The 25,343-nt window shown below is 39.6% G+C and overlaps 1 protein-coding gene across 1 annotated transcript in view; it reads left to right on the top strand.

Annotated features, from left to right (window-relative positions):
* CFAP44 (cilia and flagella associated protein 44) overlaps positions 1 to 25,343 on the top strand; it is a 138,902-nt gene that overhangs the window by 4,490 nt on the left and 109,069 nt on the right. Inside the window, exons 2-4 of the mRNA XM_069069874.1 lie at positions 8,057 to 8,179; positions 8,827 to 8,995; positions 20,114 to 20,276. Of these exons, the coding sequence (XP_068925975.1) occupies positions 8,065 to 8,179; positions 8,827 to 8,995; positions 20,114 to 20,276 (447 nt within the window). The 5' untranslated portion in view covers positions 8,057 to 8,064. The remainder of the gene's footprint in view (positions 1 to 8,056; positions 8,180 to 8,826; positions 8,996 to 20,113; positions 20,277 to 25,343) is intronic.

Raw genomic sequence — 25,343 nt, 5'->3', positions numbered from 1 at the left:
GGAGAGATAACCTAAGAATTATTGGCCTACCAGAAAGCCATGATGAAAAAAAACAGCCTAGACAACATCCTCCAAGAGATTGTCAAAGAAAACTGTTCCAAAGTCTTAGAATCAGAGGGTAAAATAGTTATTGAAAGAATTCACTGGACTCCTCTTAAACGAGATCCCAAATTGAAAATTCCAAGAAATATAAGTAGCCAAATTCCAGAATTATAAGGTCAAGGAGAAAATACTGCAAGCAACCAGAAAGACAAAATTCAAATATCATGGAACTACAGTCAGGATTACACAGGATCTAGCAGCTTCTACATTAAAAAATCAGAGGGATTGGAATTTGATATTTCATAAAGCAAAAGAGCTTGGAGTGCAACCAAGGATCAACTACCCAGCAAAACTGAGCGTAATCTTTTAGGCAAGGATATGGTCATTCAATGAAATAAGGGACTTCCAGATTTTACTGATGAAAAAGCCAGAGCTCAATGGAAAATTTGATCTCCAAATACAAGACTCAAGAGAGACATAAAAAGGTAAACAAGGGACACACACACACACAGACACACACACACATAACTTGTGATTCAATAAGAGCAAACTGTTTACATCCCTATACGGGAAGCTGATACCTGTCAATATTGAGATTTATATAATTATTGTGACATTTAAAAGGGATATACATACATAGAGGGTGTGGGTATAAATGAACTAATCTGGCGATGAAAAACCTTATTAAGGGGTATAAAGGGATTGCAATGGGAGAAAAGGAAAAGAGGAGGCAAAAAAATGATAAATTATACTAGACAAAGATGCATAAAAACTTACTATAGTAGAGGGAAAGAAGGGAGGGAGATGACCATCATATGAACTTTATTCTTGTTGGTTCTGGTTCAAGGAGGGATCAACATAATCCGTTAAGTTTAGGATTTTAAAAAGACACAAAAACTCATTATAGTAAAGGGAAAGGAGGGAGGGAGAGGAGCAATGTATTAAATTTACTCTCATCAGTTTGGGTTCAAAGAGGGAATGACATATTCCATTAAGTATAAAAATCTATTGTGCCCTACAGGGAGTGGGAGGGGTAAGGGATAACAAAAGTGGGGGATAGTTAGAAGGGAGGGAAATGTAGCAAGGAGGAAGGGTAGGTAAAAGGAGGGAGATGTATAGGGAGGGAATACTGAGGGAGGAGGTGTTCAAAAGGAAAACTCTTAAGGAGGGGAAGGGAGAAGGAAGAAATAAAAACATAAACAGGGGAAGGAATAGGATGGAGGGAAAGTTGCAGATAGTAATCATAACTGTGAATGTGAATGGGATGAACTCTTCCATAAAATGGAGGCAGATAGCAGAATGGATTAAAAACCATAATCCTAGGACGCCTAGGTGGCGCAGTTAAATAGAGCACCAGCCGTGGAGTCTGGAGGACCTGAGTTCAAATTTGGCCTCAGACACAACACAAAAACTAGCCATGTGACCTTAGGCAAGTCACTTAACCCCAAATTGTCCTGCAAAAAGCAAAAACAAAACAAAACAAACCATAATCCTACAATATGCTGTCTACAAGAAACACATTTGTAACAAGGGGATATGTACAGGGTAAAGGTAAAAGGCTGGAGTAGAATATATCATTCTTCAGCTAAAGTAAAGAAAAGCAGGGGTATCAATCCTTATCTCAGATAAAGCAAAATAAAAATAGATCTAATTAAAAGCAATAAGGAAGGAAACTATATCCTGCTAAAAGGCACCATCAAGAATGAAGCAATACATTGCTTAACATATATGCACTAAACGGTATAGCATCCAAATTCCTAAAGGAGAAGTTAAGGGAATTAGAGGAAGAAATAGATAGCAAAACTATACCAGTGAGGGACCTCAATCTCCCCCTCTCTGAACTTGATAAATCTAACCTCAAAATAAACAAGAAAAACGTTAAGGAGGTAAATAAAATTTTAGAAAGGGTAGATATGATAGATTTCTGGAGAAAATTGAATGGGGAAAGAAGAGAGTGTACCTTCTCAGTGGTACATGGCACATACACAAAAATCGACCATGTACTAGGGCATAAAAACCTCACAATTCAGTGCAGAAAGGCAGAAATATTAAATACATCCTTTTCAGATCATGATGCAATAAAAATTATATGCAATAAAGAGCCACAAAAAGATAGACTAAAAACTAATTGGAAACCAAATAATTTAATCCTAAAGAATGAGTGGGTCAAACAAGAAATTATAGAAACAATCAGTAACTTCATTCAAGAGAATGACAGTAATGAGACAACATACCAAAACTTGTGCAATGCAGCAAAAGCAGTTCTTAGAGGAAGTCTTATATCCCCGAATGCATACATGAATAAAATAGAGAAAATGGAGGTCATTTGGGCATGCAACTGAAAAAGCTAGAAAAAGAACAAAATTTAATCCCCAATTAAATACTAAATTAGAAATAATGAAAACCAAAGGACAGATTAATAAAATAGAAATTAAGAAAACTATTGAATTAATAAATAAAAGTAAGAGCTGGTTTTATGAAAAGAAAAACAACAAAATTGGCAAGACCTTTAGTCAATATGATAAAAGAAAGAAGAAAAACAAATTATGAGTATCAAAAATTAAAAGGGTGAATCTACCTCCACTGAAGAGGAAATTAAAACAATAATTAGGAATTATTTTTGTATGCACATAAATTTGACAATCTTAGTGAAATGGATGAATATTTACAAAAATATAAGTTGTCCAGATGAACTGAAGAGAAAGTAAATTACTTAAATAACCCCATCTCAGAAAAAGAAATTGAACAAGCTATCAATGAACTTCCTAGGAAAAAATCTCCAGGACCAGATGGATTTACTAGCAAATTCTATCAAACATTTAAAAAACAATTGATTTGAATACTTTACAAACTATTTGGGGAAATTGGAGAAGAAGGAGTGCCAACAAATTATTTTTATGACACAAATATGGTACTGATACCTAAATCAGGAAGAGACAAGACAGAGAAAGAAAATTATAGGCCAATTTCCTTCATGAATATAGAGGCAAAAATTTTAAATAAAATATTAGCAAAAAGACTACAGCAACCTATCATGAGAATAATACTCTTTGATCAGGTAGGATATATTCCAGGAATGCAAGGATGGTTCAATATTAGAAAAACTATCAGTATAATTGATCACATCAACAACAAAACTAGCAGAAGCCATATGATTATTTCAATAGATGCAAAAAAGGCTTTTGACAAAATACAACACCCATTCCTATTAAAAACACTATAAAGTAGAGGAATAAATGGAGTCTTCCTTAAAATAATAAGTAGCATCTGTATAAAACCATCAGCAAGTATTATATGTAATGGGGAGAAGCTAGAAGCTTTTCCAATAAGTTCAGGGGTGAAACGAGTATGTCCACTATCACCCCTCTTATTCAATTTGGTACTAGAAATGTTAGCAGTAGCAATTAGAGAAGAAAAATAAATCAAAGGAATCAAATTAGGCAAAGAAGAAACTAAGCTATCACTCTTTTCAGATGATATGATGATATACTTAGAGAATCCTAGAGAACCAAGTAAAAAACTACTGGAGATTATAGATTTGGCAAAATTGCAGGATGTAAAATAAAGCCACATAAATCCTCAGCATTCCTATATATTTTTAACTAAATCCAATAGCAAGAAATAGAAAGAGAAATTCCATTTAAAGTTACTGTAGACATTATAAAATATTTGGGAATCTACCTGCCAAAACAAACACAGGACCTGTATGAACACAATTACAAAATACTTTTCACACAAATAAAGTCAGCTCTAACTAATTGGAAAAACATCAGTTGCTCCTGGTTGGGTTGAGCTAATATAATAAAAATGACAATTTTACCTAAATTAAATTACATATTTACTTCCATACTAATCAATCTACCAAAAAATTACTTTATAGAGGTAGAAAAAAATAGTAACAGAATTCATTTTGAAGAACAAAAGGTTTAGAATATTAAGAGAATCAATGAAAAGAAATGCCAGGAAAGGTGGCCTAGCCATACCAGATTCTAATCTGTATTATAAAGCAGCAGTCTTCAAAACTACTTGGTAATGGCTGAGGAATAGAGTAGTGGATCAATGGAATAGATTGGGTACATGAGACTCAGCAGTCAATGACTATAGTAGTCTACTGTTTGATAAACCCAAAGACCCCAGTTTTGGGGATAAGAACTCATTATTTGACCAAAACTGCTGGGAAAACTAGAATATAGTATGGCAGAAACTGGGCATAGATTAACACCATCCAACACCGTATACCAAAATCAAGTCAAAATGGCTGTACGATCTAGGTATAAAGTCTGATACTGTAAGCAGTCTGGGAGAGCAACAGATAGTTTACCTGTCAGATTTATGGAGAAGGGAAGATTTTATGACCAAACAAGAGTTAGAGAGCATTATAAAATGCAAAATAGATAATTTTCATTACATTAAATTGAAAAATTTCTGTACAAATAAAGCCAATGTAACCAAGATTGAGAGGGAAGTGGAAAATTGGCAAAGAATTTTTATAACCAGTGTCTCTGATAAAGACCTCATTTCTAAGATATACAGATAACTGAGTCAAATCTATAAGAATATAAGTCATTCCCCAATTGATAAATGGTCCAAGGATATGAAGAGGCAATTTTCCAAGGTAGAAATTAAAGATATCTATAAGCATATGAAAAAATGCTCTAAATCACTATTGATTAGAGAAATGCAAATCAAAACAACTCTGAGGTACCACATCTTACCAGTAAGATTGGTGAAGATGACAAAACAGGAAAGTGATAAATGTTGGAGAGGAGGTGGAAAAATTTGAACACTAATGAATTGTTGGTGGAGTTGTGAACTGATCCAACCATTCTGGAGAGCAATCTGGAACTATGCCCAAAGGGCTATAAATAAGTGCATACTCTTTGACCCAGCAATATCACTTCTAGGGTTGTATTCCAAAGAGTTCATAGAAGTGGGAAGTGGACCAGTATGTACAAAAATATGTATAGCAGCTCTTTTTGTGGTGGTAAAGATTTGGAAATCAAGGGGATGCCTATCAACTGGGGAATGGCTGAACAAGTTGTGGTATATGAATGTAAAGGGATACTATTGTGCTATAAGAAATGAGGAGCAGGTGGACTTCATAATAACCTGGAGACACTTATATAAACTGATGCTGAGTGAGAAGAGCAGAATCTGTACACAATTATAGACACAATGCATGTTTGATGACTAACTTTGATAGACAGGGCTCCTCTAAGCAATGTAAGGTTATAAGATAGCTCCAAAAGACTCATAATGGAAAGAGCTGAGAAAGACATCTGGGGGGAAGTGCAAACTTCCCAGACGGTCTTGGATTGTTAACTTCCCTCTTCCCTCCCCCATCCCTTCACTTCTGTCAATCAGCATCAAGTCCTTTTTAGGAGTCTTTTGACCTCCAACCTTACTGGCCACTTTAGTTCCTCTCTTCTTCAATTTGACGTTTGCCAAACAAGGATAGGTACATTTGAATTGGCCGTTTCCCATTTCCTTGTTATTTGCCATTGGGGAAGATTTTCCCGCTGAGACTTGCACCTACCTCTCAGCCAATGGGAGAAGAAGAGACAGCTGGGATTGGGGGGACTGGTTTGACTGACTTTGGGTATAAATTCTTGTTCTGTTTTTTGTAATGTGCCTCTTCCTCATGATCAGTCATGGGTGTGTGGGATAAAAGAGTTCAGGGTCTGAATCTGAGATCAGAAAAGGTCTTTATTCTTTCTCATGAGAAAGGGCCCTCTGCCCCTGTCACTCAAACAGCATCTGCCAGGGAGAGAGCAACAGGTAGAAGCAAGCCCATGGTTATATAACCTTCTAATGCAGAAGCCCAACCCCCCAACTGGCCTTCACTCTGTTGAGGTGGCACTGGGGAGGGTCTCCATTGCTCTAAGCCCCAGATTCCTATAAGGTCAGGTGACTTCTAAACTTAGACCTAGTGGATGCTTAAGCCACTCTAGATTTGATTTTTCAGAATGGGGAAACTTCAGTGCAAATTATCCCTCACATGGGGAAGACCCCCCTCTTCTCCCAAGGAAGAGAATAAATTCCTGTTCTTATCCTAAGAGATCTCTGTGTTCTTAATTAAACTTTGGATGAGGTTTTTCATCACAAACAAAGAGCTCTCTTTATTTATCTTGTTTTGTTTTGTTTCCTCTTTCCCATTGTTCCTTCTATTGCTTATAATCCTTCTTTACAACCTGACTAATGTTTAATGTGAAGGTATTTGTAGATCCTACATTTGACTGCATGCTGCCACAGTTTGGGGGGGGCCGGGGGGAGGAATTTGAAACTCAAGGGGTTGTGGAACTGAATGTTGTAAACTAAAAGTAAATAAATAAATTTAAAACAAATAATTAAAGGATTCTTCTGCTAGCCCTGGTATCTGACACAATTTCCTTTTGTCAGGTCCACCTCAAGGGCTGGGATTTTGTAGCAACTTCAAGGCTTATTGCAGACCAGTGAGTGTCCATAAGAGTGAAAGAATTCTTATAAATTTACCATCTGGATGTTTCCCCAACTCACTTACAAGCCATAGAGGGACTCTATTTTTTTTTATATTTCCTCCAGTCCCTAGCATAGGGCTTCATTCAGAGAAGATGCCCAATAAATATTTCCTGAATGATCAAAAGTATCACAGCATCAAAATCATCATCATTTTCCTTCTGTCTCCAAAAGGACCCAGTATACATTTGCATTTCAAAAGCAGCTCTTATTGACTTTAGAATACTTAAGACCTCATACTTATATTTGAAAAAGATAAGTCTAGTCCTTACTCTGGAGTACTTGCTGCCTATACTTACCTGCTTTGAGAAGAAAGGCATTATTTTTATTATTTTTATTTTGTATTTTGTTTTCCCCCAGTTACATATAAAAACAAATTTTAACATTCGTTTTTAAAACTTTGAGTTCCAAATTCTCTTTCTTCCCCCCTGCCCCACTTGAGAAGGCAAACAATTCGATATAGGTTATGTATGTAGTCATGCAAAACATATCCATAATAGTCATGTTGTGAAAGAAAACATAGACCAAAAAACACCTCAAAAAAATAAAGTTTAAAAAAGTATGTTTCAATCTGTCTTTAGATGCTTAAGTTCTTTCTCTGGGGATTTTTCATCCTGAGTCGCTCAGAGTTGTTTTATATCATTATATTGCTGAGAATGGCTAAGTCATTTACATCTGATCATCTTACAATATTGATTTTACTTTTCCCATAGTACATTTCACTTTGCATCAGCCCAGGAAAAGTCTTTCCAGACTTTCTGAGAGCCTCCCGCTCATTGTTTCTTATAGTACAATAGTATTCCATCATAATCACAATCCACAACTTGTTCACCCATTCTCTAGTTGATGGGCATCCCCTCAATCTCTAATGCTTTGCCCTCCCCCAGAAGATCTGCTATAAATATTTTTGTACATATGGGTCATTTTCCTTTTTTAAAAATCTCTTTGGGGACATAGACCTAATAGTGGTATTGCTAGGTGAAAGGGTATACATCATTTAATAACCCTTTCGGCATAGTTCTAAATTGCTCTCCAGATTGGTTGGATCAGTTCACAACTCTACCAATACTGCATTCATATCTCAATTTTCCCACATCCCCTCCAACATTTGTCATTTACCTTTTCTGTCCTATTAGCCAATCCAGTAAGTGTGAGGTAGTAGCTCAGAGTTTTTTTAAAGTGCATTTCTCCAATCAATAGTGAGTTAGAGTATATTTTTTTTTCTGAAAGACCTTATTTTAAAAACAGAGAGAACAGAATACTCAAGTTCTTCTTTTCACTTTCTTATTTTCCACTATCTGGTAAGCTGCAAGGTCTTCTTGATATCTTGATGTTCATGTAAGATTCTTTCCTGGTCCCCCCACCCCGTACCCCACCTCATCCCTTAGTGTATGTAACCTCTTCTTGTTCTTTGGTTCCATTTAAGCCAGGAAATTGATTTGTCAAATGGGGATCAAGACCTGGGTAGAATGAATAACCCCTAAGATAAAAATTGCAATTTTCATTTTCTTACCATCAGTTTCTAACATGGATCAAGACGAAGAATCAGAAAAACTAGATGATATGGAAGATGATTACCAGGATGATGATGAATTCCAAACAGAAGGAGAAGAAGAAATTTCAACTGAAACTGCTCCAGAACGTAGGAGTACAGGGGAGGGGCTGGGGTGGGGGTGGGTGGTACACGAGGGAGTAGTATAGATGAATATCACTCTTATTACATAAGTTCCCATCGTGACTTCAAGTACTTCCTGATCTGTTTTCTCTGTAGAGAAGTAAATTATCATGAACCAATGCAAAGATCAATAATAATAGCTTACATTTATGTAATGCATTAAGGTTTGCAAAGTGCTTTACAAGTATTTCATCTGATCCTCACAACAACCCTGGGCATGTAGAGACTATTATTACCCCTATTTTACAGATTGGGAAACTGAGGCTGAGAGAGGTAAAGTGATTTGCCCAGGGTCACATAGCTATTAAGTGTCTGGAGCTGTATTTGACCTCAAATCTTCCTGACTCCAGGTTCAGGGCTCTCTCTACTGTGCCACCTGGCTGCCTTAAGAACAACTATGCAAAACTAGTTATGGTTGTAGAAAAAAAGATTCCGTTCCATGTTGATGTTCCCTAAAACATCCTAATCTCCCAGTTCCTCACTTCAATTCCCATGACCTTGTTCTCCACTATACATGAATGGTATTCACTCCTTTGACTTGAGCTGCCATCACTAAGACTTTCTGAGGGCTCTTAGATTTTTTTATCCTCAGTTACTGTCTTTTCATCTTTCAGAATCTGAATATTCATATTCTGAAGATCCTTTCCATGAAGGAGAGGAAGAGTCAGTTGAAGAACAAATGAAGAAAATTTCAGAGAATTTCTTCTACAATTATAATGAGGTGGCTTCAGTTCCTTTTGTGACCCAAGACTCCGGCATACCGTTAAACCTCCTCACACTGATGTATCCTGACTAGCTAAATATGTATAAAATAGAGGTTTTTCCATTTGTTGAATACTTTTTTTTTTTGGCAGTCAGCGTTAAGTGACTTGGCCAGGGTCACACAGCTAGTAAGTGTCTGAGGCCACATTTGAATTCAGGTCTTTCCTGACTCCAAGACCAGTGCTGTATGCACTGTCACCTAGCTGCTCCAATTTGTTGGATACTTTCTAAAAGTAGTTCTCTAGTTAGGGGATTTTGGTCAGGATGCATGGTTAAAATTTGTATTGAATTTTTTTTTTGTCATGGAAAAAAATAGAATCAAGTATTTACCTTGGGCAAGATCTACCTACTACATAGTTGAAATAGTCAGAAACTCATGTGCTTTGCTTTGAGGGGAACTAAAAGGTCTTCCTCCCCCCATGTAGCTCCTGAACTATATATAGTGTCAAACATTCTTACCATGCTTTTAAGGCATTGGAAGCCATCACTAAAATGCAAATATTTCTGGGAGGTGTGATATATTATATATTATAACCATTACCAGCAGTGAATACATTAGTAGAAATGGATGGGAAATCTGAAAGCCCTGGATTCTGGATTTAAGTTATGTCACCAATTCTGGTCAGATCTTGAAATTAATTGTTTTCCCTTTCTGGACTTTGGTAACTTATCTGGAAAGCAAGGGGGCTGTGTCAGAGGAGTGCTGTTATTCCTTTCTGCATTATGATTAGGAGAAAGAAGCGACACTCCATGTCAAAATACCAGACCCCATCTACCACCATTCCTCAGTCTCAAGGTTGGCAGCATTATTCCATAGGGTGAACCTGAGGCCTCTACATCTGAGGACGTTATTGGATTGTCCAGTGGTTCCCTCCTGACATCACGTTTGTCACCTTGCTGTTTCACAAGGCCTGTTTTCTCTACACTCTCAAAGAAAGTACTCCAGGCCCAATTTTCCAGTTTTTTAGCCTTATAACATTATAGTCTACGTTCAAAAGGAAAACTTGTGCCAGCATCTCCAGGTGTCCATTTCACCACTATATTCAGAAAGTTTGGGGGCCTCAAATCTGCAGGGTCCAATTCCAGCTTTCTGTCTATTTACCATTAAAGTCAAGTTTTCTTGACCAGTTTTCCACCTTTCTCAGCAATGAGTCAAGTTTCCTCACAGAGTTGCCATGAAATTTTCTTCTTCTCCCCAGGTGGTCAGCATTAGTTAAAAGGAATGTCTGAGGTTGAAACTGGAAGAAAAGGCTCTGAGCATAGCATCCAGGTGCCTCCCTTGAAACATCTTTCTGACCCTCCAAGGAGCCCTTAAATCACTGTGTTCATACTCATTTCCTTTCTCACTCCCTGTAGGAAGTTTACTTTCATTCAGTCTTTGCAAAACACACCCTCTTCCCACCCCTCTAACCAAACCCATCTCCATCCAGCTTCTCTCTTTCTGTTCTTCCCTGTGTCAAGTGACTGAAGCCGAGTTGAAAGTATTTGATTGTCCTAAACTGAATAAAATCACTTCAGAGGAAATTCAGTAAAATTCACTTTGTGCCAAGTTGCCTGAAGCTGAAACACAAAAACTAAGCTAAAAGGAAGCCCCCTTCCCCTTCCCTTTTCTTTCCTTCCCTTCCCTTATTTATATATGAAGAAATGAGACCCATTATGATTTAACAATTTGTCCAAAGTCAAACAGGTAGGAAATGGAAGAGCAAGAATTTGAGCCCAGACCCCCAATGCCAAATACAAATCTCTCTCCATTCTATCATGCTGTATTGGGACTGTGTTATCTGCTGCGCAGTAGAATCTCCAAAATCAAGGTTTTGGTTTGGGTGGGCACAATGCCCTGAGAACTAACTCTAGGTGAGGGACAAATTGAAGTGGTGTTTAGGGACCGTAGTCTGGGGAGGTAGTGAGGGGAGGAAAACTGTTGGTAAAAATATCTAGTTCCTTGTTTTGGTCCTCTCACAGAAACTACTCCTAAACAGCATGATTTGAGGCATACACCCACGCACACAAACACAATTTCAGATAGTGAGCTTTGGCCAAACCTTGGGATAGCCTGATAACACTGCTTGAGACTGTGGGAACCTGTGGGGAAAAAGCCCAACAGCTGGAGTCTACATAAGTCTAAAAGAATGTGCCTGCCAGGAGAGACAGGCTGTGAATGAAGGTAAGAAGCAGACCCGGTACAGAGTACACATAGGTGATGGGGAATCCAACAACACACCTTGCTCTCAGGTACTCAGTGGTGACCCTAGAGGCTCAGATTAGCTATGCTGTTACAGGTGAGGTGCTCTAGGCTCTCCAGGACAGACTGTTTACTTGTGGAAAGGTCAAGTCTACAGAAGACCAAATATATTGGTCTCTGTGACTTAACTGAGACTGTGAATGCGTATATTGACAGTGCTCAGGTCCTATTAACTAATTCTAAGGGTGAGAATGTCACAGGTAGGAGATGGAAGATGGAAGAATGTTGCGCAGGTTCTAGGGGTCTAGAATGGTTTATGAAACTGGCTATAAGAAGCTTTGTATATGTTGGGGAGAATGGGAAACTAGCAGTACACCCCAGCGTATACTGGTGATCCTGTTGGCATTCACACACTACAACACAGGAGCTGAGAACCTCCAAGTTCTCCATTTGTAAATAATAAAGAAAAGGCTTTTATTTTCTCTAACCCCATATGCAGATGTTTTACACACCTGTCAGTTCCTAGGTTGTGTTACCTACCTATGGCTAGTAAAGCAAAAAACTCTTTTACTGAAGATTATTGCACTCTAAGGAATGCTAGGTGGCACACTGTATAGAGAGCACTGGGGCCTGGAGTCAGGAAGACTCATCTTCCTTAATTCAAATCTGGCCTCAGACACTTACCAGCTGTGTGACCCTGGGCAAATAACAAACCTGTTTGCCCTAGTTGTCATCTATAAAATGATCTGGAGAAGGAAATGGTAAATCCCTCTAGTATATTTGCCAAGAAAACCCCAAATGGGGTCATGAAGAGTCAGGCAGGACTGAAACAAATGAACAACACACATTGCAAAGCCTTATATGAAAGCAATAGTTAAAAACATTGCTAGTGATTTGTCAAGTCCTATGACAAATGCCAATCAAAAGGGGGGGAGTAGAACTGGTATATGTCAAAAGAAGCCAGAAGATAAAGACTATTCCCTGGAAACAGAATTGCAGAGTTCATGTTGGGTCACCAAAAACCCCTAAAAGAAAGCTATGAAAGAGAAGTAACATCAGATGAAAGAAGACTGAGAATCAGATCACTTTGGATTTCATTCCCTAAAGGAGGTTATTATTAAAAGAGAAAAAATGCAGTGGTAGCTTTTGTTCATTTTTTTTTCTTTTTTAGAGGGCAATTGGGGTTAAGTAACTTGCCCGAGGTTACACGGCTGGTTTTGTGTGTGTGTGTGTTTAAGTGTCTGAGGCTGGAACCGAACTCGGGTCCTCCTGACTCTGGGGCCAGCACTTTCCTCACTGTGCCACCTAGCTGCCCTGCTTCTGTTCATTTTAATTCCAAAAAGTATACCAAGTCTGAGATGGTACTCTTTCAGCTCCTGCCTATGGAAACTCACATTGAAAAAAAAAAAAGAATTGGCCATGGTAGTGGAGAGATGCCAAGAAGTTGTCTGAGCTCCTCCCATTTTCCCTTGGAAACAACATTAAGTCAAGCCTCAGAATGGATTCTGGAGTGACAGAACTCACAAAAAGACAGAGTGAAACAATTTTCTAGTTTACGATGACTTAGAAGAACTTCAGGAAAGGTCTGTCTCGCTTGAGTAAAAGGAGAACGCAGTGTAGAACAGTCTGGTACAGATGGTGTCCAGGCAAAGCAGCAGGAGGCTTTTAGCCTGCATCCTGGCTCAGCAGGCTAGTGACACAGCTGGCCAGCTGTGAGACCTCCAGCCCCAGTGTGCAAGGCAAATTGTCAGCCCCTGAACCCAGGCAACCCAGGCTCAACTAAGTTGGGCCACCCTAGCTCAGTGAGCAAGTCACAAGCACCTGAGGCCCCAAGACAGAAAGCCACTGACCAGGTTCCTGGCCTCCAGTGCGAGAAGCTTGGGACAGTGCCCCCTGTGTTCCAGGAGCAGAGCTCAACTTTAAAATATGAGCAAAAAGCCAAAAAGAGCCCTGACTCTTTTTAGCCCTGAAAGCTACTGTGACAACAGGGAAAATAACATAAACTCAGGAAAGGACAACAGTGTCAAAATGCATACATGTGATGCCTCAAAGGGGAAAAATGAATTCATCTCAAATCCAGAATGTCCTCTTGGAAGGGCTCAAAAGGGATTTTAAAAATCAAGTAAGAGAGGTAGAAGAAAAATTGAGAAAAGAAAGGATAGTTATGCAGGAGAACTGGAAAAAAAGTCAACAGCATGGAAAAGGGAAATGAAGTGAAGAAAATAACTCCCTAGAACTGGGCAAATGGAAAAAAATCCACTGAAGAGTATAACTCCTTTAAAAGAAGAATTGACAAAATGGAAAATGCAGTACAAAAGCTGACTGAAGAAAACAACCCCTTAAAAGTTAGAATCAACACTAGCTGTGTGAACTTGGGCAAGCCACTTAACTCCAATTGCCCTGCCTTCCCCCTCCAAAAAAAATTAGAATTGGGCAAGTGGAAGCAAATGACATCAAGAATCAGTCAAAATCAAAAGAATGAAAAAAAAAATCGAGGAAAATCTAAAATATCTCTTTGGCAAAAACAACCAACTTGGAAAATTGAACCAGGAGAGATAATTTCAGAGTCATTGGACTACCTGAAAACCATGACCAAAAAAAGGGCGTGGATAGCATCTTTCATGAAATTATCCTGATATCCTAGAACCAGAGGGTAAAATAGTCATTGTGAAAGAATCCACTGATCGCTTCCTGAAAGAGATCCCAAAATGAAAAATCCAAGGAATATTGTAGCCAAATTCCAGAGTCATCAAGTCAAGGAGGAAAATATTGCAAGTAGCCAGAAAGAAACAATTGAAAAAGTATTTATGTGAAATCACTCCCTCCTCCAAAAGAGCTGTATAAGTCTGTGGAATTTTATATAGCTGGGAAATGGTAAGGATTATTTTGATCTGAATAAACACTTTGCTCTATATCAGTAACAAAATCAGGAGACAGAAGTAAAATTGATCAGCTCAATGTGACTATCTCATGATTGAGAATAACCCCTTACAGGACTTTTATTGTGTTGGCATTTGAAGATAGCTATGAAAAAACTGGTGATACAGTTTTCTTCTGGAAGGTTATAGAAGGGTACCATGAGGGTTTTGTGAATGTGACATGTCTGCGAGCAGGTAACAGAAAATGGGAACTCCCATACTATCTTGTAATGTAATGCCAAGGAAAGGCAACTTCCCAAGGTTCAGAATACCAGCATAGGTGCTCTCCATTTTATTCAGTGACAAACCAAGAACAGAGAAGGTCAAAACATGGCATCATTCAAAATACAGCATTTACTAAGTGTGATTAAATAATCTCCAAGTACTACCCCACCCCAGGACCTTCCATTCATTCAATCAATTACAAAGTCCCTGTTCTAAATACTACTCCACCCGTAGGCTGTACCTTCATTTAGTCCACCACAAAGCCCCTCTTCTCAAATGGAGATTAGTTTCCAAACATAAGTAAAGTACATTCACTTGTTCAACCATAGAACACAAAAAGGTCAAAAGTTCCCCACCCCTGGATCACAATTGAATCTACCCCAGAGTTACATCAAGTTTAAGCACAGCACTTAATACCCAGATGGAGGTCTTTTCTTCATCTTGACACAAAGAGGCAAGTTCTCAGCAATCTTAGTTCCTGGGGAGACAAGGCTTAGCAAGGCCACAAGATACATTGCCAGTCCCTTCATTAATTCATCCTCTGTCTGTAGAACAGTCCTAGAACCCCTGAAAACATTAGCAAAACCCTCTCCCAGGATTTCTGTAAACATACAACAAGAAAATCCTTCTTCAGGGCTTCTGAACCAACAGAAAGGTTCCCAGACCCCTGCAACAACAGCATTGTCCTTCACCAGTGGACATTATTCATTCTGTCTGCAGGACAGTCTCCAGACCCCTGCAACAACAGCACTGTCCCTCACCAGTGGACAGTATTCACTCTCTGTCTGCAGGACAGTCTCAGGGCTTCTTAACCAAAAGCCAGGTTCCAGGACTTCTTCAACAACAGGACTGTCTTTCACCAGTGGACAAATCTGGCAAAACAACATCAAAACAGACAGACAAATTACCAGCAAAACAGCCATGTCTCCTCAGTCCTTGGCAGCTCCAGGGACAGGTCTCAAAAGTCCAGGGAGATTCAAAGTGGCCCCAGCAATCCTTCTCAGTCTCTCTCTCTGCCTCCATGTGGGTGCTGCTTCCAAAAGGTTCTTCTGCCTCTCCCTGTCTCTCCAAATCTACATCACCAGCTCCTCCCAGTTCAGGACTTTCTTTTCATATCAACAAGTCCATCCCACAGGTGGGATTAACAAGCTCTGGATTTTAACACAATCAATTTGAAAACCAAGCCAATACAGGGGAATCTTTAATTGCCATTACTATCACATATCTCCACAGTGACTTTGCTATTTTAAGAACAGCTAGTATTAAGTGGTATTGATGAGGGCCAAGGATGCCTTCTGTTGGATGACACTGACCCAGCCAGATGGCCTAATCACAGTATTCTTTTGGCTTCTTTGTCAAGAGGTCAGGGTAGTAACTGATGTGTGTGTGTGTGTGTGGGGGGGACATGCTTAGGCCTTGTTTACCTCCAGTGCCAAGTAGCCCATGGACCACATAAGGATGAAAGGGTTCGACAACCTGAGAGGCAGTCATGTCTGTATTCAGGAGAACCTTTTCTAGGGCAGCTCCCTAATATGGTCCTTCTGGGGCTTATGGATAATGGTGCATTTAGTGGGAATAATGCCCCAAACCTCTTCAACTTCAATATATTAAGTTGATTTTGTGTCTTTGAATATGTAGAGCAAAGAGATTTCTGCTAGTCCCTCTGTGATGGGTTTGAAGCTAGAAGCTGGAGGATCACACACTCCTGATAAACCACAAAGAGCACTCCCAGGATATGTTCTCTTCACCTCTGACTTGTCTCCTGACCAGTAATGGTTGGACCACTGATTGCTTATCGAAACAAGGAGGCTGAGGGCAGGAAAATGTTTTGCTAGTGCCCTCACTGACACAGTCTTCTCCATGCATCTGCACTAAACAGAAGTTGGTTCCGCCTCTGCTGATTTGAGGTCTTCCCATTCACAGTGCTGGTTAGCTTCAGGTCCAGTTTATAGGAGCCAATAGAGGCTTACGTGGCTCATCCCCACCTCTTCTGTATCTTCCCCATAAACGCTACAGCCTTATGTTATATGCCTATATTTCTAAAGACAGGAAGTCCTGCATTGGGGGCAACACTGGCTGCCTGCCTCCTTTTAGGCACATTGATGACTGAGAGCTAGTAGAAACACACACTTGTAACATTGATCACGTCCATGTGAACCATGATACCAATCACAGGTGTCATATGCAACAAGAAACACTTTCACGCCCAGCACGCTCTGATAAGATGTTTATTTTCTGTGCGTGCCAAGTCTTGCTCCTTATCCCCATTCGATATTACTCTGCACCATTTTGGCGACATGGTCTCGAAATTGCATTGCATCTGCCTACCGTTCTTGTGTCTTGGTGAGAATAGGAGTGTATGTAGATTTATTTACTGGATCTGTACAAAATCAGCTGGGCAGAGCCCTGCGTTGTACCTGGTCCAGGAAAGGAGATACCATGTAGACACAGAGACAGTAGTCAAGGTCTGACTAAAAGAATTTATCTAATCCAGATGGTCAGACCAAAACTCTTAAGGCTCTAAAAAACGATGTGAGCTTCTCCTACTGCCTAGCTCTTTCCAGAAAGACTTCAGGGTCTTTTCCTTTCTAGGCATCATAAGGTCTGGATATCAAGAGGCCTGGAGTGGGAACCTTGCATTACTTGGGATGTTTTTCTCAGATTTGGAGAAATGGGATGGGGTGTGGGTCTCTGGTTCCTCTTGGGATTCCCTGAACCCAACCGGAGTATACTATAATGAATTAGTCCAGCCTGGTCAAGGGATGACCCTTGGTTTTAATGATTTTTATTGAAGCCCAAATTCAAAGGTTAGGGCTGTACCCAGTATATTGATTATTAGACTGGAGATAGGAATTTCATTAAGACACTATCCCTCCCTGACTTTCTTGTTTATCACGAGTTAGGAGGACCAGAGCATAGCTAATGTCAATGTTAACATCGTCTCACTCAGGTTTGGGGAACCTGCAACCTTGAGGCCTTAAAGGGGTTTGTTCTGTGAAGTTTGGATTCAGTCAAAGGGTTGTAGTTGAGGACCTAGAGGGTTACATGTGACCTTGAGGTCACAGGTTTCCCACCCCTGCTCTAGCTCAAGGTGAGCGAGCATTTTTTCCTGATTCCCATTCTACCCCATCACAAATATTTAAACCACAAACACAGAGTTTCTCAGTTACAGTGTTTGAGAACCAAGAGGTCAGCAGTGTATGCTTTAGGTTGGGGTGTGTTTCTGCATCCCCTTCACCTATAATAAAGCTGGTTACAGTTTCTTCCATAAGCCACTGTACATCCATAGAACCTGTATAGCTGCTGTGACGTTCTTACTTTTAGCATTAGTTAACAGAGCCTGAGGACTGTTGATAGCTCTTATTTATAGCCAAATGACCAACATTTCTTCTAAAGACTTGACCCTTCCATAAGGAAACAATCTATTCAGAGAGCCTGGAGTATTTGACCTATAGTGTCATAGCCAATATGTGCCTTCATGGTCACTATCAAACACCTTGGGACAGGGTTTGTTGCTGGATTCCCTATCATTCAATGTGGGGTCTGTACAATGATCTGTTTTGTGGCATGTCTCCCTAGGTTAGGCCACATTCTTTTTTTTTTGATACATATGAAGGTTTCAGCTTCTGGGCTTCCTCAGTTTCAAATAGTGTTATCAGGGTAAACTGAGGTTTAGGCCAAGGCTCACTTCTTGTGATTGTCTTTGGGTGCACAGGATAAGTTCCCCAAACCACTGTTTTTGTTTATTTTTAAATTACAATTTTTTCCATTAAACAAAATCCATCTTCTCTCCCTCATACTTCCTGCCTCCATTTGAAAAGACCTTGTAAAAAATATGTAGTCAAGCAAAACAAATTCTCTCATTGACCATATATGAAAAAATAATATAATTCAGTCTGTGCTTTGAATCCATCACCTTTCTGTCAGGAGGTAGGTAGCATTTCAAACCATTATCTTTAGGTTTGCTTGCAATTGGAGTGCTTACAGAGATGGATTAAAAATAAAGATCTAGATTTTTTTACCCCACCCCACTCCACTCAACAATCCCTAAAACCACTTCAATTTGTACATTGTCTAAAATTATTGCCACCCAAACCAAAGCTTTGATTCTACATTCTATTGACAATAGACAACAAAGTCTCAAACAAGCCTAGTATAAGTGGAAAGAGCATTAGATTCACCAACAGTGGATCTGCGTTTGAATGTTTATTCTACTACTTCTTACCCATGTGACTTTGTACAAGTCACCTAACTCCTTGGGTGTCTCTGTTTCTTCATCTATAAAATGTAAGGGTTGGAATAGATGACCTCCAGGGTCCCTTCTGCCTAGAAATCTATGACATGACCATGCAGTTTTGCAAGTTAAAAACATTTTGCCAACCAAAAGTTGTGTGTGTGTGTTTGTGATAGAGAGAGACACACACACACAGAGAACAAAACTCATTATAGCATTACATTCACATCTTCAAAAAGTGACTGGTCAGGGGTGGCCAGGTAGCACAGCGAGTAAGAGCACCGGCTCCACTGTCAGGATGACCTGGAGATCGAATCCTGGGCTCAGACACTTAGCACCCACCCAGAAACACCTGGCCGTGTAACCTTGAGCAAGTTACTTAACCCTGATCGCTTTAAAAAAAAAAAAGTGACTGGTCAAATTCCCTTTAAAGCATTTTATCAGTTTCAGTGGTTTTTGAGAGACAAAGGGAAGAGGAGGAAGGTGTGGGGAAGGAGACCTGTTGTTGAACAGTTTGGTCAAAGGGCCAGGGCCCAGGTGGGGTTTTGCAAATATTGATTGAAAGTCTTTGTCCCTAGAGGTGATAGGAGGGGATATGAGTGTGCAAACTAATGGCATTTCCTTGAATAGATGGAAGGAAGCTGTTTAAAATAAGGTGCCTGGCATGGTAAGTTCTTGTCTCAGACATTCCTTTTTTGACTGGTGCTGGTAGCCCAAAAGAAGAAACTAGAAAACACAATCCTGCTGATAGTTAACAAAGTTCTGAGGTACCATGGGGGGTTGGAAAGCTAGTAGAGCTTTGGGGCTCCAACCTTCCTTCTAGCTGTAGGGTGTAATGATGGAAAGTGGGCAGGGACACCAGGCCAAAAAATTTTCTCCCAGCTTTAGGGTATAAAGGGAAAGTTGAAAAGAGGATTAGTTTCAAAGTAAGGAGAGATCAGGTCTTACTTGAAGGATTTGGAGATGAGAGGTGATGCCATTAATGAGAGAGGCTCATTGCAGGAATGGCCTGCCCATTCATTCATCTGGGATGAAGCCAATGATGTTACATGGTAAGTGGGTCTTGGGGATGGGGTTAGGGCCAATGATATCCCCAGGGGGAATGGGTAAGGCAATTAAAATCTTGCCACAGGGTAGGCCAGGTTTGAGTTTTAAGATAGTTGTGGAAAGAACTTAGCATTTTGATGGGTACTATAACTTTTATTACTATTATGCTTTCTCCCACATTATAGAGGCTGACTCAGTTTAGAGAAAGGAAAATTTACTTGATTATTATCTAAAGAGACTTTATTTTATGATAAAAAGTTGAGATTTTTAAGGTAAATTCAGGATGACTTGGGGGAAACAGTTGAAAAATCAACAGCAGTAGGACTTTTTCTACTTAAAAAATATTCTCTTAGCATCATTAGATAAAACTTCTGAATTTTAAGGCAAAAAGCAACCAAACTCACACACTAGTTCATTCTGTATCTAGCAAAGAGAATGTTTGTTCCGTTGGTTTCTTCTGTTAACCTGTTTGTCATTAGAAGGGTGGTCTACCTATTTTGGGACCTTTATTTTCCTTGACGCTTTTTCATTAGACATTCCTTTGGTTATGACTCCACCAAACGAGGCAATCTGCAACTTCTAGACAGCCAAACCCTCATGTTCATAGCTGGCAACCAGATAGTCTTCGTGGATTTGAGAACCTTCGAGCAGAGTTACCTCCGGAGTAGCAGTGGTCAAGGAATTGGTGCTCTTGCGGTATAGTTTTTAGTAATTTCTGGGGGTGGGAGGGGACCCTATTTCTGCAATCATTTGAATCCATCAACCAGATAACTGTTATTATATGCTATTAATCAAGTCCACAAGCATTTATTAAGCTCCTGCTACTGGGCAGCGAGGTAACTCAGTGGATAAAGCATTGGACCAGAAATAAAGAAGACTCATCTTCCTGAGTTCAAATCTGGCCTCAGACCTTATTAGTTGTGTGACACTGGCCAGGTCACTTAACCCTGTTTCTCTCAATTTCTCATCTGTAAAATGATCTGAAGAGGGAAATGGCAAACCACTCCAGTATCTTTGCTAAGAAAATCCTAAGTGGAGTCGTGAAGAGTTTCACATGAATAAAAAATGACGGAACAGTAAAAACAAGTATGTGCCAGGCACTGTGCTATTATTAAGCTCTTACTGTATGCCAGGCATTCTGCTATTGTTAAGCTTTTACTATATGCCAGACACTGTGCTAAGTGCTGGGGGTAGAAAGCAAGGCAAAAAAAAAACAGTTCCCACCATCAAGGAGGTCACATGCCATTGGAGGAGACAACATGTCGATAACTGTGCACAAACAAGATCTATAGAGGATAAATTGGAGATAATCTCAGAGGGAAGGCACTAATGAGCATCAACTATGTAGGAATTATGGGGGACACAGAAGAAATACAAGCAGTCCCTGACTTTTGCAGCTATGATGAGAGAGACACAGAGAGAGAGAGAGAGAGAGAGAGAGAGAGAGAGAGAGAGAGAGAGGGAGGGAGGGTGAGAGAGAGGGGGGGGGAGAGAGAGAGAGAAGGAGAGAGAGAGAGAGAAAGGGGGAGGGAGGGGGGGGGGAAGGGAGGGGGGGGGAGACAGAGAGAGACAGAGACAGAGACAGAGAATGTAGAAGATTTTAGTCAGCAATCTCTTCTCTGCTGGGGTGGAATCCATTCCAGGTGCTTTACTACTTGAGAGGAACCTGATGGCATTCAATACCTCCTCTTAATTTGGAGGTCCAGCTAGATAGGAATTGACTTGGATACATGACCTTGATATAAAGAGAGATAATATAAGAAAATTAGAAGAACATAGAGCATATTACTTACTAGACTTATGGATATGTGAACAATTTATGAATAAACAAGAGATAGCAGAATGAGGTATAAAATGGATAATTTTTATTAAATTAAAAAGATTTTGTAAATATTAAGGTAGCAAGATCGGAAGGAAAGCAGAAAATTGGGAAAAAATATTATAGACAGCTTCTCAGATAAAGGTCTCATCTTAAATATATAAAGAACTTTGTAAAATCTATAAGAATAAGAGTTATTCCCCAATTGATAAATGGTCAAAGGATATGAATAGGCAGTTTTTAGATAAATCAAAATAATTTATAATCATGTGAAAAATGCTCTAAAATCATTATTGATTAGAGAGATGCAAATTAAAACAACCTCAAGATATCATTTTACACCTATCACATTGACTAGAATGGTTGGAGGGAAAAGTGACAAATGTTGAAGGGGATGTGGAAAAATTGGGACACTAATTCATTGTTGGTGGAATTGTGAACTCATCCAACCATTTTGGAGACCAAGCTGGAATTATGCCCAAAGAGTTATTAAACTGCCTAGAGTCCTAGACCCTTTTACCCAGAAATACCACTACTAGGTTTATTTCCAAAGATGATTAGTGAAAAAGGAAAAGAACCTTTAGGTTCTAAAATATTTACAGTAGCTTTCTTTGTGGTGGCAAATAATTGGAATTGAAGGGATACCCATCAATTGGGGAATGGCTGAACAAGTATATGATTGTGATGGAATACTACTATATTACAGGAAATGATGAGCTCAGTGATCTTAGAAAAACATGGAAAGACTTGTATGAAATAATTAAGAACAAAATGAGCAGAACCAAGAGAATATTGTATACAATAACAGCAATATGGTTGTAAGAACATCTTTGAGTGAATAAGTCATTTTAGCTATTATAAATATCCAAATTGGGGTGGGGGTGGGGAGGCTAGGTGGTGCAGTGAATAGAGCACCAGCCCTGGAATCAGAAGGACCCGAGTTCAAATCCAGCCTCAGACACTTAACACTTACTAGCCATGTGACCTTGGGCAATTGCCCAGCCTTCCTCCCTCCAAAAAAAAAAAAAGAAAGAAAAGCCCAAATTAACTACAAAGGACACAGGAAGGAAGATGCTATCTGCATCCAGAGAAAGAACATATATATATATATATATATATATATGTGTGTGTGTGTGTGTGTGTGTGTGTGTGTGTGTGTGTGTGTGTATAGCATATTTATATATGTGTGTATGTGTGTCTAATGGTAGTCATCTCAAGGGCAGAAGGGGGAGAAAGAATATATAACTTATTTTATATATAATATATATATACATACACATAAAAGGAATAGCAAGTTATATATAATAGATCTGGAGTTTCATGTGCAATCATCTTTTTTATTATATTATGTTATGGAAATACTTGTTTTTATCCCATAAATGAAAAATAAATAAAAATTTTTAAAAAGATAGAGGGATTGACTGCAATCTAAGGCATATCAATGACTTCAGTATTAGTTGATAATAGTCTGTTGAGAACACTATGGACGTGTTCAGCCCATCTCTCCAGGATCACGTCCATGTTAGTGATCATTGTGGCTCCATCAGCATTGAGTAGTTGAGATGTACCAGAGATCTTTGGTCCATAAATAGTCTTCAGGGCATTGTAGAAGCACTTTGGATTATTGCTGTTGGCATAAAATTGCATCACCCTTGACTTCTTACTGAGTCAAGAATCCTGTATCTCTCTAAGCTTTGCTTGTACTTTACTTTTGATGGAGTTAAACATATCTTTTTGGAGACAGACAAACTGTCCTACTAGTAAACCCCATGGAATTCTCGTTTCTTGTTTAGCAGCTTCTGAATTTTCCTATCTTCATTGTCCAACCAGTCCTGATGTTTGTGAGTGTTCTCGCCCAGAGGAGCAAATTCAGAGCTGTACAACCAAGTCCCTGAAAGCTACCCACTCCTTTTTCACTCTCCTGTTGCTGTGTGCTAACTCAGCTTTCCCTGCAGGTCAGCAGTGAACAATTGTTCACTAGGGAGAAGTGCTTTAATCTGTTGAAGGGTTAATGAAATATTAAAGATTTTTCCTGTACATTTGTAGGCCTACATGAATACATATGTTGTTCTTTCTTCTTGGGACAGGGACCAAGTTCCCAGGACTAAAAAGTTACTTTGCCCTGGTTCCCAAGACTAAAAGTTCAACCTGTCCTTGGCCAATTTGTCTTCCTGGAAGTGTTGCCCGCCCTTCTTGGAACAAACAGAATCCATCCTGTGTCGTTTTGAGCACGGATGTTTTGCCATATTGATCATGGATGTTTTGTCCCTTTGGACTCCAGCCCGGTCTAGAGCTGTGACACATCCAGTGCAGTTAGTTGCTCTAAGTCACATAAGGCTCTAGTGACAAGCTTATTAATTGTCCCAATGCCTTTTTTGTCTAAAATTGGATGTAACCTTGAGAGATCTCCCTAATTTTTGGAGTTCACCTGTGGGGAAGATGCTCTGCCTGGGCCATTTTCCCAACTGGGATGCTGGAGGCTGAACCAGAATTCCCCAGCTGCATGACCCAGATGTAGGCGTTTCCCTGATTTGGTGATGTATATAAATATTTCTGTTATTCTGCTAGGCTTTATATTTATATGTATATTCCTATGTTTCTTTAAAACTGCTTTATATTGTCCTTGTGTATAGAATAAATGTTATACTGATTCTAATCTGGTGTGAGTGCGTTCATTATACTGTGCAATTCAGTCCTGAAAATAGTTAAAGCAGCTGCATATATCTCCTTAACGAGACATCTGTTGATACTAATTCTGACAGTCATCTTGCCTTGGGTCTGCTGCTTTTGCTGAATGTGAATTTTTATCCAGGAAGGATGAGTCTCTGATTGGTCTGACACTCTATGCCATACACTGCCTTCATCATTCTCACATCCTGCCTCTCTCTTCTCCTTATAATGACATAGTTTATTAAATGCTCCTGCTTGCTTTGAGTATGCATCTATGACATCTTGTTATGGTTAGGTGAGTGGATGTTGGTGATGAGAAGGTGATGAGACACACAAGTCTTCAAGAGTAAGTGATCGTTGCTGTTTCTGACTTTGTTCCCCCCAAGGACTGCCATGTCTGATAGTCTGTGTCTCCTCTGGCATTAGTCCCCCAGAAGTACAAGCTTATCCTCTTTTGGCACATTAATGATGAGGGTCTCTAGGTGATCTTAGAATTTTTTTTAACCTTATCTGGGTTTGTCATGGTGCACTGATGATCATGGTATGGCACTTTCCTGGAAATGGCAGTTGTGTTATCACAAGATTGTTGTTCACTCCTTTTAGATGGCATACAAACTTGTTGACTAGATTAGATTCTTCACCTGGAAGATGGTCGTCTGTCCAAGAGCCAGTGTGGCTTCAGAAAGAGCAGAGGAATGGTGACGTGGTGTTTGCTGCCCAACTCCAGGAGAAATGCCAAGAGCAGAACAGAGGTCTGTACACAATGTTCATTGACCTGACCAAGGCCTTTGATACTGTCAGTTGTGAGGGCTTCTGGAAGATCATAGCAAAATTTGGTTGCCTGGAGAAGTTCATCAGTATTGTACACCAGTTTCATGATGGCATGCTCACACAGGTACAGGATGAAGGGTAATGTTCTCATGGTTTCCAAGTCATCAGTGGAGTGAAGCAGGGCTATGTGCTTGCTCCCATGCATGATGTTTTCTGTGATGTTGTCAGATGCCTTCAACAAGGATGAAAATGGAATCGAGGTCAGCTACTGCCCTGATGGTAAACTACTTAACTTGAAAAGGCCACCAGCTAAGACCAAACTGGAGGGAGTATTGAAGTGTGACTTTTTGTTCTCAGATGATTGTGCACTCAGTGCACACCCTGAGGCTGAGATGCAACAAAGTATGGGTTGATTCTCTCCTGCTTGTGCTAATTTTGACTTGAAAATCAGCAAGAAGAAAACAGAAATCCTTCACTAGCCAGAACACACCATTCATACATGA

This window comes from Petaurus breviceps, unplaced genomic scaffold (genome assembly GCF_028583685.1).
Source record: "Petaurus breviceps papuanus isolate PSGF00001 unplaced genomic scaffold, PetGlider_PUasm1.0 90792, whole genome shotgun sequence".
NCBI classification, from domain to species: domain Eukaryota; kingdom Metazoa; phylum Chordata; class Mammalia; order Diprotodontia; family Petauridae; genus Petaurus; species Petaurus breviceps.
The sequence above is the reverse complement of the archived record's forward strand: the minus strand, read 5'-3'. Positions and strand labels throughout refer to the sequence as shown.